Source organism: Emydura macquarii, unplaced genomic scaffold (genome assembly GCF_026122565.2).
Source record: "Emydura macquarii macquarii isolate MOO-44397 ecotype Brisbane River unplaced genomic scaffold, CSIRO-AGI_Emac_v2 contig_1253, whole genome shotgun sequence".
NCBI lineage: Eukaryota > Metazoa > Chordata > Testudines > Chelidae > Emydura > Emydura macquarii.
This window is the reverse complement of record NW_027131390.1, coordinates 38,940,296-38,954,859: the sequence shown is the minus strand read 5'-3', so window position 1 is coordinate 38,954,859 and position 14,564 is coordinate 38,940,296. Positions and strand designations below refer to the sequence as shown.

The 14,564-nt window shown below is 47.4% G+C and overlaps 1 protein-coding gene across 4 annotated transcripts in view; it reads left to right on the top strand.

Annotated features, from left to right (window-relative positions):
• The first annotated feature begins 5,157 nt into the window (after positions 1–5,157).
• The window catches only part of LOC137154038 (protein eva-1 homolog C-like), a 31,700-nt gene continuing 22,293 nt past the window's right edge, over positions 5,158–14,564 (top strand). For all 4 annotated transcript variants that reach the window (XM_067549788.1, XM_067549789.1, XM_067549787.1 and 1 more), the window contains exon 1: positions 5,158–5,361. In XM_067549788.1, the coding sequence (XP_067405889.1) occupies positions 5,256–5,361 (106 nt within the window). In that variant the 5' untranslated portion in view covers positions 5,158–5,255. The remainder of the gene's footprint in view (positions 5,362–14,564) is intronic.

The following is a 14,564-nucleotide window of genomic DNA, read 5'->3' as shown; positions in this document are numbered from 1 at the left end:
ACTTCTTGTAAGCTTCTTTTTTGTGTTTAAGTTTGCCAAAGACTTCTTTGTTAAGCCAAGCTGGATGCCTACCATATTTGCTATTCTTTCTGCACATCGGGATGGTTTGTTCCTGTGCCCTCAATAAAGTTTCTTTAAAATACCGCCAAGATGAATACAGAGATGAAGCATGTCATTAGAAGACATGCCCAGCTTGCTTTTTCTCCAGAAGGGAAGGGTCACGAATGTATCATTACCGGCTGGCTGCCTCCCCTCTGCCCTGGAATTAGCTCTAGAGCACCCGCTAGGGAAACAAAGGCAAGGCCTCTCCATTTCAGCTGGGGGCAAATTGCTGGGTGAAACTTTTTTCAACGAAAAATGCAGCTTCTGGTCGACCAGAACACGTCGAGAATTCAGGCCGAAGTACCTGAATCATTTCGGTTAAAAAAAATTCGGAAGGAAGCCAAAACATTTCCATTTTAGCTTTGAAATGACTTTTTTGTTTCAAATGTCACTTCAAGCTTACTTTTAAAAAAATAACCCCCCTCAAAACCAGACCATTTTCTTCACCCTGAAAGGAAACTTTATTTGCTTTTCCCATGTGGCCAAAAAATCAATGATTCGCACAGATCAGCTCTCAGGGCTCATGCTTCAGGACAAAAGTGGATTCCCAGCCGGGGTCAGGAGGATAATGTCTCTACGTGGGACAGTATTGCACACTTAGGTATTGTAGCAGCCCAGTGCCCAGCGTCAGCCACAGTGCAAAGTGCTGATCGATTCTGTTCCGGCTGCACGTATGGATCAATGAATCAAGCCCCAGCTTTGGCATCAGGAGAGCTGTTTTCTGTAATGACAGCTGCTTGTAGCTGTGCTATTGAGTAGTGAGGGGCTGTACTGAAAATTTCAGAAAGGGTGGGCTCTCTGGGACTAAGCGAAAATGGAGGATTCATAGATTCCAGGGCCAGAAGAAACCATTGAGATCATCTAGGCTACGGCTGCACTCGGAGCTTGACGTGTGATTGTCCTGCTTGTGTACACATACTCACACTAGCTCTCGTCTGACCGCCTGTACAACACAGGCAGTGGAACTTCCCCCAAATAATTCCTGTTTGAACTAGAGCACGTCTTTTATAAAAACAGCCAATCTTGATTTAAGGATGAAACTGGAAATACCGATGGAAGGCAGCTTGTTTGATATGCTGCTGTTTGCGCCTGATAAATGCCTGATGTTTAAGCCAGATCATGGAGTTATCTGTTCTCACTCTGACACTGTGTGGCTACATGACCTTGGTCTAGTCCCTTCGCTGCTCCGTGCCTCAGTTTCCCTAGCTGTAATAAGGGAGCAAAAATCCCTTTGTAAAGTGCTCTAAGATAATGAGTGCCATGGAAGTTTTAAGGATGTGGTGATTAGCTCAAAACCCAGCGCACAGCCCCAGCTTCCTATCTTGAGAGAATGAGTCACCCCAGAGTTCCAGAGAGAGTTCTGAGTTTTCTGAAAATACTCATGCCCCGGTCAGAAAATTGCCTTTGTAAGGACATTTTGATGACAAATGTCTGCTGCAGTGGAGGCCTTGGGGAGGCATTTCTGCTGGGAACTCGGCATGTTACAGCCCGGAGCCACAAGACTCAGCCACTGGTGAGGAGCGTGTTTTTCCAGTGGGTGATACCCTGAAGCTTTGAAGTTGTCCTCTGCTGTTGATCTCCTGCACAAGGGCAGGAAGGAAGGGGTGCGCTTTGAGATAGCTCTCCTATCCACCTCTGGGAGACTGGCCTTGCGATTTCCTAGGCACAGGAAATGCTCTTACTGAATATCAGGAGTATTAATGAAACCAATCATCATTCTGCCAACTCCAAAAGGGAACCTGTGTGTAGGGGAGAATGAGTCTGTTTCCATCAGAGCAGACAGCCTCTGTTATCCCCTGCTGGAGCTAGGACAGCTGCGCTCCCTGCCTTGAAGTGGTTTCCAGCATTTGCAGTTTGGTTCGATGGCTCTCAGCACCCCCACTCTACACATTGTTCCAGCCCCCTGCCCCTGCCCGCAGCGGAGCTGGGGTAGCAGTGAACGCAGGTAAAAACAAATGCAGGACATCAGCTGTGTACTGAGCTAGGATGGAGGTGGGAGACATGAGCTCCTTGGAGTATAATTATAGCAAGGACATGGACAGGCCCCCAACAACATTTCGCTGGGCCCAGGGCAAATTCATCCATGGGACCCGTCCCATCCCACACAGACAGTCTAGTTAATGAATGAAAAAATGATCTTTGATTTCTGAAGTGGCATCGATAGGCCTGAGCCCCTTACAACTTGTCTTCTCCGTCCCTGAGATCTGGGCTCAACTCTTGGCCCTTCTAGGCACCCTGGAGGACCAGCTCATTATTCACAATATTGCTTCTATTTTAACGCTGCTTCTGAGTAGCTCAGGTAAATCTTAGATGATCTGGTGAGCTCTGGATGCTGCATGGATACATAGGTACAAACAGACTCACCGAGATGCTATAAATAACATTAAGTCAAATGCACACGTCCAGAATTTAGCCTGAATTTTTTTCTCATGGAGACAGGCTTGTGGCCCTCTAGTCGGGTTCCTTGTTGGACCATAACATCATAGAAGATGAGGGTTGGAAGGGACCTCCAGAGGTCATCTAGTCCAATCCCCTGCTCAAAGCAGGCCCAGGTCCTGGTGAAATATCCATTCCCCCCCTTTATTTCAGGCCTGCCCGCAGAGCTATAACAAAGATGAGAGAGCAGTGCATTTGGGGTGAGCTAGGAATTGGTACACTGAGGAACAGTCTGGACAGGAACTCTCACACTCTGGCACAGTATAGCAGCAGCGTATCACAATGCAGTGGAGCAATAGGTGCGATGTAGGCAACAGTACACACTGGTCTGAAGTAGAAGGAGTTCTGAGTACTGTAGAATATCAAATGGCTGGTTGTTTAGTTGAAAAAGGAAGTGCATTAATCCTAGGCTCTTTATCTGGAGCTTGAGTCATGGGAGTGGAAATAACAGATTGATGTTTATAAAGGGCTATAACTTCCATGGGTGTAAAAATGCAACAGAGAAGGCAAAGCATTATCACTGAATGACATTGATGCTCACAGGACAGGGCAAGAGGCGGGAAGGAGCAGCGTGGGACCATTGATCTTAAGGCCATTAAATTAATACAGAAGCATTTTCAAAGAGCAATATTAAAACATAAACCAACCTCTAATTAATGGGAGTTAGAAAGAAAGTTCCCCTATGGGCAGGTTATAAATAAATGCCTTTTTCAGGGATTTTTGCCCATTCTTCTGAAACAGCTGATCCTGGCCATTGTCAGAACCAGGATTCTGGGCTAGATAGACCCATGGTCTGAACTAGTTTGCCAATTCTTTAAAAAAGACAAAGAACCGTCCCCTTATTCCAAGACCACTGGAGAGAGGGAAGAAGGAATGTTTAGCATGCAAGACAACTCCTCAGACAGCTGTTAAATAAACACCACACCAGAGACAGGAGAGTGCTGCAGATGTTTGTTTGAATTTGGAAACAAAAAATCAGCTTGTCTTTGTGCCGCTTTTGTGGGTGCATCTAGCAAATATTCCAGCCAACGAATTCACTGGCAGGAATATTCCCTGAAACAGATAACGCTACGCAAATGCTGGAGAATGTTCACATTTGCTGTCTGTAATCTGGGTGTCCACAAGGGGAAAACCAGATTTTAACAGTTATGCTCATCCAGTAGGGAACAGAAGTAATGCCATGTGACCAGTCACAAGAGCACAGCTATTGACTACTCCAACAAACTGCTGCAAAGCAGGGGCTGACCCAAATTATCTGACAAACAATTTAGTCATAAATAAATCTAAGGACATTGCAGCCAGTTCTTGAGTAGTCCATGGACAAGAAAAGGCCATTTTATGTACTGCTTGCTGGGTAATCACATGAGAGGGCTTCTTATTTCTAAAACTAAACTGGCTCTTTCTTAAGAGAACTATTTACAGAGACGCTGCAACTGCAGCTAGCATTCCAACCAGATTGACTTCTCCAAATTCTTCTTTCCTGCACTCTGTGTTCCTCCCTCCAACTTCCACACAGGTTGCTTCAGGTGACATTTTCCACTTAAAATTATTTGATACCATGTATTCACAGATTTCTAATTTATAAGCATTTGCGAGCTCTTGAAAGAGTTGTGCTTGGGGCCCTTGCCCCTGACACTGTTGACTTGTCTTTCTGTGGCTGACCTCAGAGTCTAATCAGCTGGTTCACTGGACAGTGGATGAGGGAATCCTCTGTTTTGGGCTTATCCAAATTCTACAGCTGAAGTAACAGACCAAGTTGTAATCCTTTCAGACTGCCAGGCACAACAACACAGTGTTGAAGATCTTTGCCCCCTTGTGAAAGTGCTGTGTGTCTCTAAAAAGGTCAATAGCCTGAAACAAATGACTGATTTCTCGGCAGGGAAAAACAGCTATGGATGAATAGAGGCAAGCTAGAACTGAATACATAGTGGTAGACACTACAGGGCTTTACTGCTCCAGGGGAGAACTAGCCCACCACCTCTCCCTGAGTGAATTTTCCTGCAAGGGATCATTTCATGAGCAATTGTGTGGTTGGTACAGGGTGGACATTTCCTCTGGAAAATGCCTGTTTGTGTGGCAGGCAGCCCCTGGCACCATTCCATTCCATGCAAAACGGAGAATAACCGGACATTTGCTGAGCTGGAAATTATATATATTTAATATCTTTATTCATCTTTAAACAGTGAAAATGGCTTTGCATCTTTTCCAGAAACTAAAGTGTAAGCTAGAAACCTGGCCTAATACCTGAACCCCTGATTGGGAGAGGGATGGAGTTATTGTTTCGGTCCGTTTTGGCCGGTTTCACCGGCAGTGAGAACGTTGTACGCCCAGCTCCATGGCACAATTCACCACCCATTCCCGCTGTAGAATTCCCGAGGGACTTGTAGGATATTCCTCCTTTTAAGGGGGGGGAGAGGGGGGAGGGCGAAATACCCAGCTCTGAGAATGAGACTTTACTGGTTAATTAATTAGTCATTTTCTCACTGAAGGGTGAGAGGTGCACGCATGGGCGTACACACACACACACACACACACACACACACACAAACACAGTTCCTAGTAATTCTGGCAATGCAAAGAACCAGCCCATTGTTAATGGACAATAGGAGCCTCTGAGCTCTAGAGCCAGCAGCAAGGAAAGATGACAGACCCCACCCGGACTGGAGTCGTGGTGGCTCCGGCACCCAGGCAGCAGGGAAGCTGGGATAAGCTGCAGGATGACTGGACCTCGGCGGCTGCATGAGGCGCGGGTCTCGGGTCTGGGGGCAGTGCTGGGCTTCCTTTGCTTCTCAACCGTGCTGAAGGCAGCTCCTGAGTTCTCGGGTGAGTTTGTGAGGTGGGATAGTGTGGGGTGAGGGTAGGTGGGGGAAAAGGGGGAAGGAATTGTCTTAAGTCTTAGCCCTGTTATTGCTGCCACTTCTTATCAGACAGTGAATGGGGATCGGGTGGGGTGGAGATGGGAGGACAACTTCCTCTAATTGTACATGCAAGAGATTCGATTTCTCTGCCCTCTCCAGGGAGGGATTCTCACCAGTGCAGCTGGAGGGCAGGGCATGGTTATGTTTGTTGGGGGTGGCCAGGCTGTGGTTGGTTCTGGTGGGGCAGGGAATGAGTGACATGAACAAATACACCCTGTCTGAGTTCAAGCCGGCCACGATTTACCAGCACGACCATTCTCTGTCTGGCCCAGATCAGACCCTGGAGCAAACAAATGCCTTCCCATAGCTGTGGCCATTTTGTGTGTGCTACGAATGGTCTAGGAGCAGGGCTCTGCCTGCCGCCGGCGCTGCTGCTGGCCAGGCTAGGATGGCAAAGTCCCAAAGCAGCAAATAAATTCTAGGAAGATCCCTTCTGTGAGCTGAAACTCAAGGAGGCTTTAACTCGGGAACGTTTCCTCCCTGCCCCGTGGAGGTCTGGCCAGTGAGTGAGCTGTGAGGCACACAGACGAAGCCCAGCAGCCTCCAGAACCTGGCTCACAGGGTGACTGGACCCTTGAAAGAAGAGCGAGCCCAGTACACCTGTGGCTGGCCAGCTGGGTTTACGGGAAGGAACCTGGCCAGAGGGGGAAGGCAGGAAGGGGCAGGGGAGAGCTGCCGGAGACAGACAGTCAGACAGAAGATGCTGAGTGGCCCTGGGGAAAGAGCTACAGGAGGCCTGTACAGGAGAGCAGTAATGGGGCTGTGAGGCTGAGTTCTGGGGCAGGCTCTTGTAAGCTGGAGCTGGAGAAGCCTACCAAGTTGTGGGCAGGCCGGTGCAGAGGCCCCTGGGAATGAGGGGAGGAACCGGCTTGGTCGGTGTAAGCCAGGCCTGCGAGCCAGGGGCTGGTCCCAGAGGGAGGCTCCCCTGCATGGGATGGGGCACATAGGCGAAGAGATAGGAGCCCGGAGGGGGGCCCTCTCACAGGAGACCTGCCTTTGGGCTTCAGGAGAAGGCTCATGGGAGAGCAGGGGGTCTGGGAACTCTCAGGTGGGGGCTGGAACTGGGACCAAGTGGTTAATGACTCTCACGTGGGTGACCTGGCGACAGAGACCCTTGCATGGGATTGAAGAGCTGGTGCATTGTGATCTGGGGGTTTTGTTTTACCATGAAGAATCTGCATGACTAAAAGGGTTTGCATGTGCCACTGAGGGAAGGAATATTCCTTTGTGTGGGGGAAACTGAGGCAGGCACAGCCTGACCCTGGAGGGCAGCCCAGTGGGGGCAGCCCAGCAATATGTATTTGGGACCCTCATTTGAGCAGTGTTTTGCTCCTGTAAGAGGCACAGGATGAAAGGAGGGGTCGGCTGAGCACATAGCCACAAAGGGAGTCTCTGGCTGGAACATGAGCTGCCGGGGTTTTTCATTGTGCCCCTGGAATCCAAACCCATCTGAACTCAAGGGATGAGGGTGATTTGGAGTGAAGTTCTGGAACAACCTTCCAAGGGGAGCAGTGGGGGCAAGAAACCTAGCTGGCTTCAAGACTGAGCTTGATAAGTTTATGGAGGGGATGGTATGATGGGACAGCTAATTTGGCAAATGACTGATCTTTGATTACTGGTGATAAATATGCCCTATGGCCTGTGAAGGGGTGTTAGATGGGGGGTTCTGAGTTACTACAGAGAATTCTTTCTGGATGTCTGGCTGGTGAGTCTTGCCCACATGCTCAGGGTTTAATATCTGGGGTCAGGAAGGAATTTTCCCCAGGGCAGAAAATTAGATGATCATAATGATCCCTTCTGACCTTAGAGTCTATGAGACTATAAATGTCTGGCCCTAGAATTAATGACCCCAGCTACACGTACCCCTCTGGGATCAGTGGTCCTGAACTCCCCAGACTCCTGTGACTTCGATGGAGTCACACCCATTTATGCAAGTAGTGAAACTGGCCCTGCTGTGTGACCATCATTGCATGTGACATTTCTCCAACTAAGCTCAACCAAACCCCGGCCACCACAGCTCAGCCTCTAGAGATTTGGGCCTAACCAGAAAGTGTGAAATGTTTTCACCCACCATTGTCCAAAGACTCATGGACTGAAAAAGCAAATGCCTCCTGCTTCCTGTTCTGTGGTAAACTGAAACCTGCTGTGTATTTTTGGCTTTCACAACAACCAGCCCAGCGTTAGTTGGGACAATGAGCCTGCCTTTCACTGAGCCTAAGCATGCTACAGAGGCACTGATGCATATCAAGATGTTACCAAGAATAGCCGATGGGGCTGCAGTAAGATTAAAGGAAGTGACTTCATCAGGCTGGGTTATGGTAACTTCGTAATCATGAGAAGAGGGTCTGAGTCACGGAAACCTCGAGACCGGAATAATTCCCTACGAGCCCTTTTCCTTCAACATGTGGCCTGAAGCCTGTTTAATTCTAACGCCCCTAAAGCAACATGCCTCAATCCTCCAGCATCTGTGAAAGCAGAAACTGGACCCTGTTGTTACGCGACATACCATATGCCCACATTCTGCCAGTGTCCTCATCAGCTTTGGCCACATTTCAGATTTCATTTTAAAATAAGTTTTTAGTTTTAATGGTTACAAAGAAAACTGTTGAACTGTCAGGACAATCATTGCTGGGAGATGCCATCTACAAGAGACAGTGGGTGTTGGGAGTACACTTCAGTACTGGATGATTTTTGAATGCTTGGCCTCAGGCACCTAAATCTCATAAAATCAGTTTAAAAATCATGAGATTAAAGGAAAACCCACTATAGGTTGATACAGATTTGGATTATTAGGTGCCTTCTGAGTTTTGAGCCTTTAGGGTGCCCTCAGCTCATGTTTTTCTCCATGACCATCAGGACTAGAAACTTCCTTTAAAAAAAAAAAAAGCTGAGAGTCTCATATATTCACTTGACTCCAGGAACTGGAGCTTTAATAAAACCACCAAAATCAATTAAGTTGCCATTGTAAATTCAGTTTGCCATTCAGTATAAACAGGAGTTTAAAGAGCAGGCCAACACCATGTTACAGGCTACAAAGCAATTAAATCTCTCTTGTTTGGACCACATTCTCAGGTGTTGTGGGGTGCCAAAAGTATGATTTTTTTTCCTGACCTGTGAGACCATCTGAACTACAGTTCCCAGAATGCTCCTGTTCAAATTAACCTAGGAATTTCCAAACTAGATCAAACATAGGAGTTCATCTAGTCCAGTGTCTCCAACAGTGGCAGGTACCAAATGGTTCTGCAGTAGGCAGCTGGGTGATAATCTGTCCCCCATGAAGATCTCTTCCTCATCCCTGATAGTTAGAGGTTGTCTTAAGCCCTGAAACAGGAAGTTTTATATCCCTTCCAATACTCTGGTTATTATAATTAATTTTGAGGTTTGCATAGTCTTATTATACATATAAATGTCCAATCCCTCTTTGAATCTTGCTGTTTAAGGGTTTGTTTATTGTTCTGGTTCCTGAATAATTAATTACAGCAAATGTAATAATAATATGTGCTCATCAAGCCAAATCTTGCTAATGAGGGCACTCCAACAGCTGGAGATGGGACACTAGAAAGGGAGGGCTCTGAGCTACTATAGATCATTTTTTCCCAGCTGTCTGGTTGGTGGGTCTCACCTACATGCTCAGAATCGAACTGGTCACCATATTTGGGGTCAGGTAGGAATTTCCCCCCAGGTTAGATTGGTAGGGACCATGGAGGGTTTTCGCTTCCTCTGCAGTGTGGGGCCCAGGTCACTTGCTGGTTTGAACTGGAGTAAATGGTGGCATCTCTGTAAATTGAAGCCTTTAAATCAAGATTGAAATAGTTTGGTCGCCTCAAAGCTGCATTTTTTGAGAGAATTTACTATTCAGCCAAAAAACTTCTCCCAGTTCTAGTGCAGCCATACTGAAGTCAGTGGTCCCAACGGGCCAAATTCTGTGTTAAGCTACACCAGCATAAATCCATAGCAACTCTATTGAGGTCAGGATTTGGCTCATAGGCCAAGGGGATTGGTGCATTCTTACACCAGGGCTGAATTTGGCCTGGTATGTTTTAAATGCCCCCAAATTATTGAGCTCGCTAGGGTTGGTTTACATCATTGGGAAAATCCTTCCATCCGCTACAGGAATCAGTGGGTGAATGTCTATGGTCAGGGTTATGTAGGAGGCCAGATTCATAGATTCCAAAGACTACTGTGATCATCTAGACCAATCTCCTGTAGAACACAGGCCAGAGAACTGCCCCAAAGTAATTCCTAGAGCAGATCTGTTAGAAAAACGTCCAATCTTGATTTAAAAAGGGTCAGCGATGCAGAATCCACAGCAACACTTGGTGAGTTGTTCCAGTGGTTGATTACTCTCATGGTTAAAATTTACACCTTATATTTTGTCTGAATTTGTCTAGCTTCAACGTCCAGCCATTGAATTGTGTTATTCCTTTCTCTGCTAGACTGAAGAGCCATTATTAAATCTCCACTCCCCATGTAGATATTTATAGATTGTAATAAGGGGTCTAGCTCCTAATGGAGAGGTGCCCACATTCATTTATACTAATTGGCCCAAAGGACTGAATGGGCTACGAAGAATGGCCCCAATGGGGGAAATTGTCTGTGCCACCCCTGTCCTTTGGCTAAGTGGAACACTTCAATCTTTGGGACTATCAGTCTGTTTCGTTTCGCAACACCAAATTCAGTTTTAAAGCATAAGGCACCAGGCTGGGAATAACCAGGCTCTGCCACTGCCCCTTTGTATGGCTTTGGCCAAGTCATTTCATCGCTCTGTGCCTCAGTTTCCCTAACTGTGCAAAGGGAATAACTATATTTGCTTTCCCCCACCCTTTGTCGGTCTTGTCTCTTTGGAGCAGGGGCCATCTCTTACCATGTATGTGCAGCACCTAGAACAAATTGGGCCTGATCCTAATTGGGGCCCCTAGGCACCACCCTATAATGGAAAATAATCAATTACAAGCTGGTCCCAATGTGCTCCGTGGGGACCCTTGAAGAACAGAACTTTTCCAGTTGCGAGTGTGGCTCTATGGCCTTGTTGTTCCTGTCTCTGGTCTCTCAGGGGCACCAATGCCCCAAAAGCATCTTTCACGCAGTTGGGCCAGCATTGTTCTTTCCTCGAACCAAAGTCATTTCCAAGAAATGCCTTTGCTTCCCTCCTTTGTACTGACATTAAGATGAATGAACCAGTCGTGAAAAGCCAAGACAGATTTCAGCTGTTTACTCTTTTCTCACTGATGAAAAGAGAAGGCAAGAAAAGATCCAAAAACATCAACAGCTGCTGTATCCAAGAGTAAAATTAACCCGCTGGGGTCCGGAGCGAGCCTGGATCCAGTAACCCTACACAGATCTGTCAGAGCCACTAACAGGAGTTCTGACTCCAAGGGTTACTGTGTTGCTGGCTGCAGGCCGTGAGGAGTGGAAGGTAAAAGGCCCATTGTGCAGCAGTGCCTGGTACCAGGGTTTCGGGATGGACTCGGGAGAGACGAGGCGGATACATGGTTGGGTTCTCGGTCTGAGAGACAACACGGCTGAATGGCAGCTCTCTCCCCAGATAGCCACTTTAAAATGGGGCAGCTGCTGTTTGTGGGGTCTCTACGGCCTTGTCTACAAACGCCTAGCAGAGCCAGTCGGGTGAGATCTACGCTGGTGTACACTGTGTCTACAGGTATCTGCACTGATGCTGCTACATCACTGGTTAAAACTCCAGGGTAGACAAGGCCTAAAACATAGATTGGAAGCGGGAATTAGGTAAGCAAAGCACTTCCACCTGTGGTATTTAAATCCCCAAGTTCAGGCATGCACTGTAGATATGTAAAGGATCTTCCCTGGATGGCACAGAACCCTCCGCCAGCCCTCCCTGGGGCAGGGCCATACTGTTAGGGGATAATTTTGGGGGACTGGTGTGAGATCAGCCTAGAAAGAAGGAGATAAGGGACTGCATGGAGTCCCATCTGCCAGGGCCTTCATACAACCTCAGCAATTCCTGGCCAGTACTGGTACTGAAAGGCATGGTCTCTTCCCTCGGAGAGGGGGCAGCTCCCTGCTAATCATTCCTTCAAATAGCGGGAGGGCTGAGGAAGGCAACTCACAGCCAGATTTCCTCCCCCTGGACCTGGCTCTGAATTTTGACAAGGGCAATATGCTCAAATCTAGTTAAAGGCCCAGTACGATGCATCCTGGGTAGGGAGAGGGTGAGTTGCTCCTGGTCAGGGCCCTGTGTATTCCATGATTCTTCAGCTTTGGCATTGGCCAGCTTCCAGCCCTTGCCAGAGAAATGTTCTAAAGGATGGTAACTTTCACTACAAATAACCCACCCCAGCCCAAGACGGCTGCAAAGAAAACTGCCAGAAGAGAATCGAATGGAAGAAGATGCTATCTGGCCTTAGACAGCCCGACACTGTTAACCGATGGCCCTAAGAGAACTGAGCTTCAGTGTTATCTCTGAAACCCAACGAAAACCACTTATATTGCAACCTCATTAACTGTTCCACTGCTGACCCATTGGGCACAGACATCCACAATCCCACTCTGCCACCCTCACCTTCCATGCAGCCAAAAATCCCAACTGCCTCCTCTTCAGCTGCCAGAACCTCCCTCTTTCCTCCCCCCTCGCCCCCCGCCGATACCTACATGGCAGTTTTTGCCACACCTGAGCACTGATCTTCAGGGGCTGAGTGAAATCAGTGGCATGAATAACACCGTGCCCAGATTGGATTATATTCATCATCGCAGCTAATGACATAAGGCCCTCGGGGTTTGTAATTCACCTTCAGCTGTTGTGGAGTTTTCAGTCTGACACCCCAGATTGCAATGGACGCCAAGAAAACTTTTATGCTGGATGTGGGCCCAACCACCTGCGGATCTTGTCCACAATGGCTGCAAAGAGTGCAGTGTCGGGGGCACTGGTGCTGCCCCATGGAATGGTGTCTGTCTAAATATGGGGTCATGAGAGGTGAAGCAGGGAGGGTTCCCTAGTGGCCTTTCCTCCAAAGTCTGGATATACTCATGAGCATCAGGAGACGCTCAAGCTGACGTGTGCATGGTAATGGGAACTGACGGTGGCCTTCAGTGCCATGCTCCGGCCTTGGCTGGCTTGCTGACACTGTGTAGCTCTTGCTGCTTTGGTCCCTCCTGCTGCCGTACAGATCACTGCCAATTATCCCAGGATCGCAGGCTGACGGGGCAGGGATTTACAGGGACGAACCTCTCCACCTGGATCTTTCACTTGGTAGGTCCATGTCATTAAATTACTTGTAGAAACCTGGGAGGGAGGCAGCTGTGACTTGCCTTGATTTTATTTCCTCGTGTAGCTGAGTGGGGCCCACGTGGTGGAGTTGTTGTACAATTAGTGGCACAGGAGAGAGAAGATCAGGGTGAGGAATGACACGTGTCAGACCTGAGAGCTCCAAGCGTGGAACAGTGGTTCCTCAATACCTAGGACAAGCTTTCACTGGGTCTTAGCTTTGCCTTCTTGCTGCTTCTCTTGTTCCCAGTGAAGCCACACTGCTCAGTTGACTGATAAATGAAAGCTCCCTGAAACGAGCCACATATTTCAGACACAGACTTGAGCCTCAGCCATGGGGAAATCCTTCCGTAGACGCTTTCGTGTCAGCCAGTGGCTCACCTTCCCTGCTAGAAAGGGCTCAACCGCAGTGATTAGGGGATGGGGAAGAAGCTAATTCTCCACTTACACTTCAGAACCCTAACCAAGCATTTTATGAGCACTCAGATTGGCGCCCCCCCCCAGAGGCATCACGTGGGGGGGGGTATGCAGGGTTACGTGCTCCACCTCTTCCCTCCCCAGATTTCTGCCTTCCATTTGTCCTATGTGGCAGGCTCCTCCAGTTTGAAAACCGTCACCGCCTGCCAGCAGCCAGGGTGTAATGTCAAAAACTGCTGCTACCAGATTTTCCTACCAGTAGCAGTTACTGACATCTATGGATGTTCTCTTTTGCTGCCCTGTCACAATTTGCTACCTCTCTCCTTTCTCATTAGTTCAGAGGTAGCAAATTCAGATGGAGAGAGTACGCCTGTCACAATTTGCTGCCTTGCACCTTTGTCATCCTCTGGTCCGGCAGTAGCAGATTGTGACAGGCATCAACCATCCATCAAACTTGTTGCCCCTGGAGCAGGGGATGACAAAGGTGCAAGGTAGCAAAGACAGATGGTTCACACACATCCATGGTGCACTGCATTCTGAATCAACACAAACACTCCTAGTGAGTACACTCACCACCAAACTAGGGGGCATATAACTCATTATTTCTGAATTCTTGTGGCTGTCAAGTTATCTTGGGGTTGTGGATGTGTGTTCATTATGTTGTGAAGGCCAAAACTGGGTTCAGAAATCAATTTGATAAGTTCCTAGAGGATAGGGTCCATCAATAAAGCACAGGCTCTGAGTGTCCCTAGCCTCTGACTGCCAGAAGCTGGGAGTGGACGACAGGATCACTCGATGGCTGCCTGTTTTGTTAATTCCTTCTGAAGCATCTGGCATTGGCCACTGTCAGAAGACACAATGCTGAGCTTGATGGATCTTGATCTGACCCTGGATGGATGTTCCTATGTACTAGAAAAATTACAGTAGATTTTTGTTTTGAGAAGGATTTAATATGTGATTGTACACAGCCCTTAGTGAATATTTGGTAACCAATAATCTACACACAGCCAGTGACATGCGAAAAAGCTCACTAAGGACTGGATTGAGAGGCAAAATAATGGTTGAGAAAAGCAATTCCCATTGGTGGATCAAATGAAAACTACCTTTTGAGGAAATCAGGCTAGGCTAGGAAATCAGTCAGACTGGAAGTCACATGATCCATCAGAATAAATTTGTGCTATAAAAATTTAGAATTAAAAACTCCAAATTAAAAATCACACTAAAACCATAGGAAGTGCTAAACTAGAAACATAGATGTCATTGCTACAACTATTAGAACTATTTACTTATAAATATTTTCAATATATAAATTAAATAGCACCAGGACAACTATCTGCACAATGTTAACAGAGGTAAATGAGGAAGTGCTAAGAGTAATAAAAATAACATTTTAAAATGTAAACAATGAGCAGGAGCAAACCTATATTTACAGTGGGTTACAAGAAAGGGCGTGC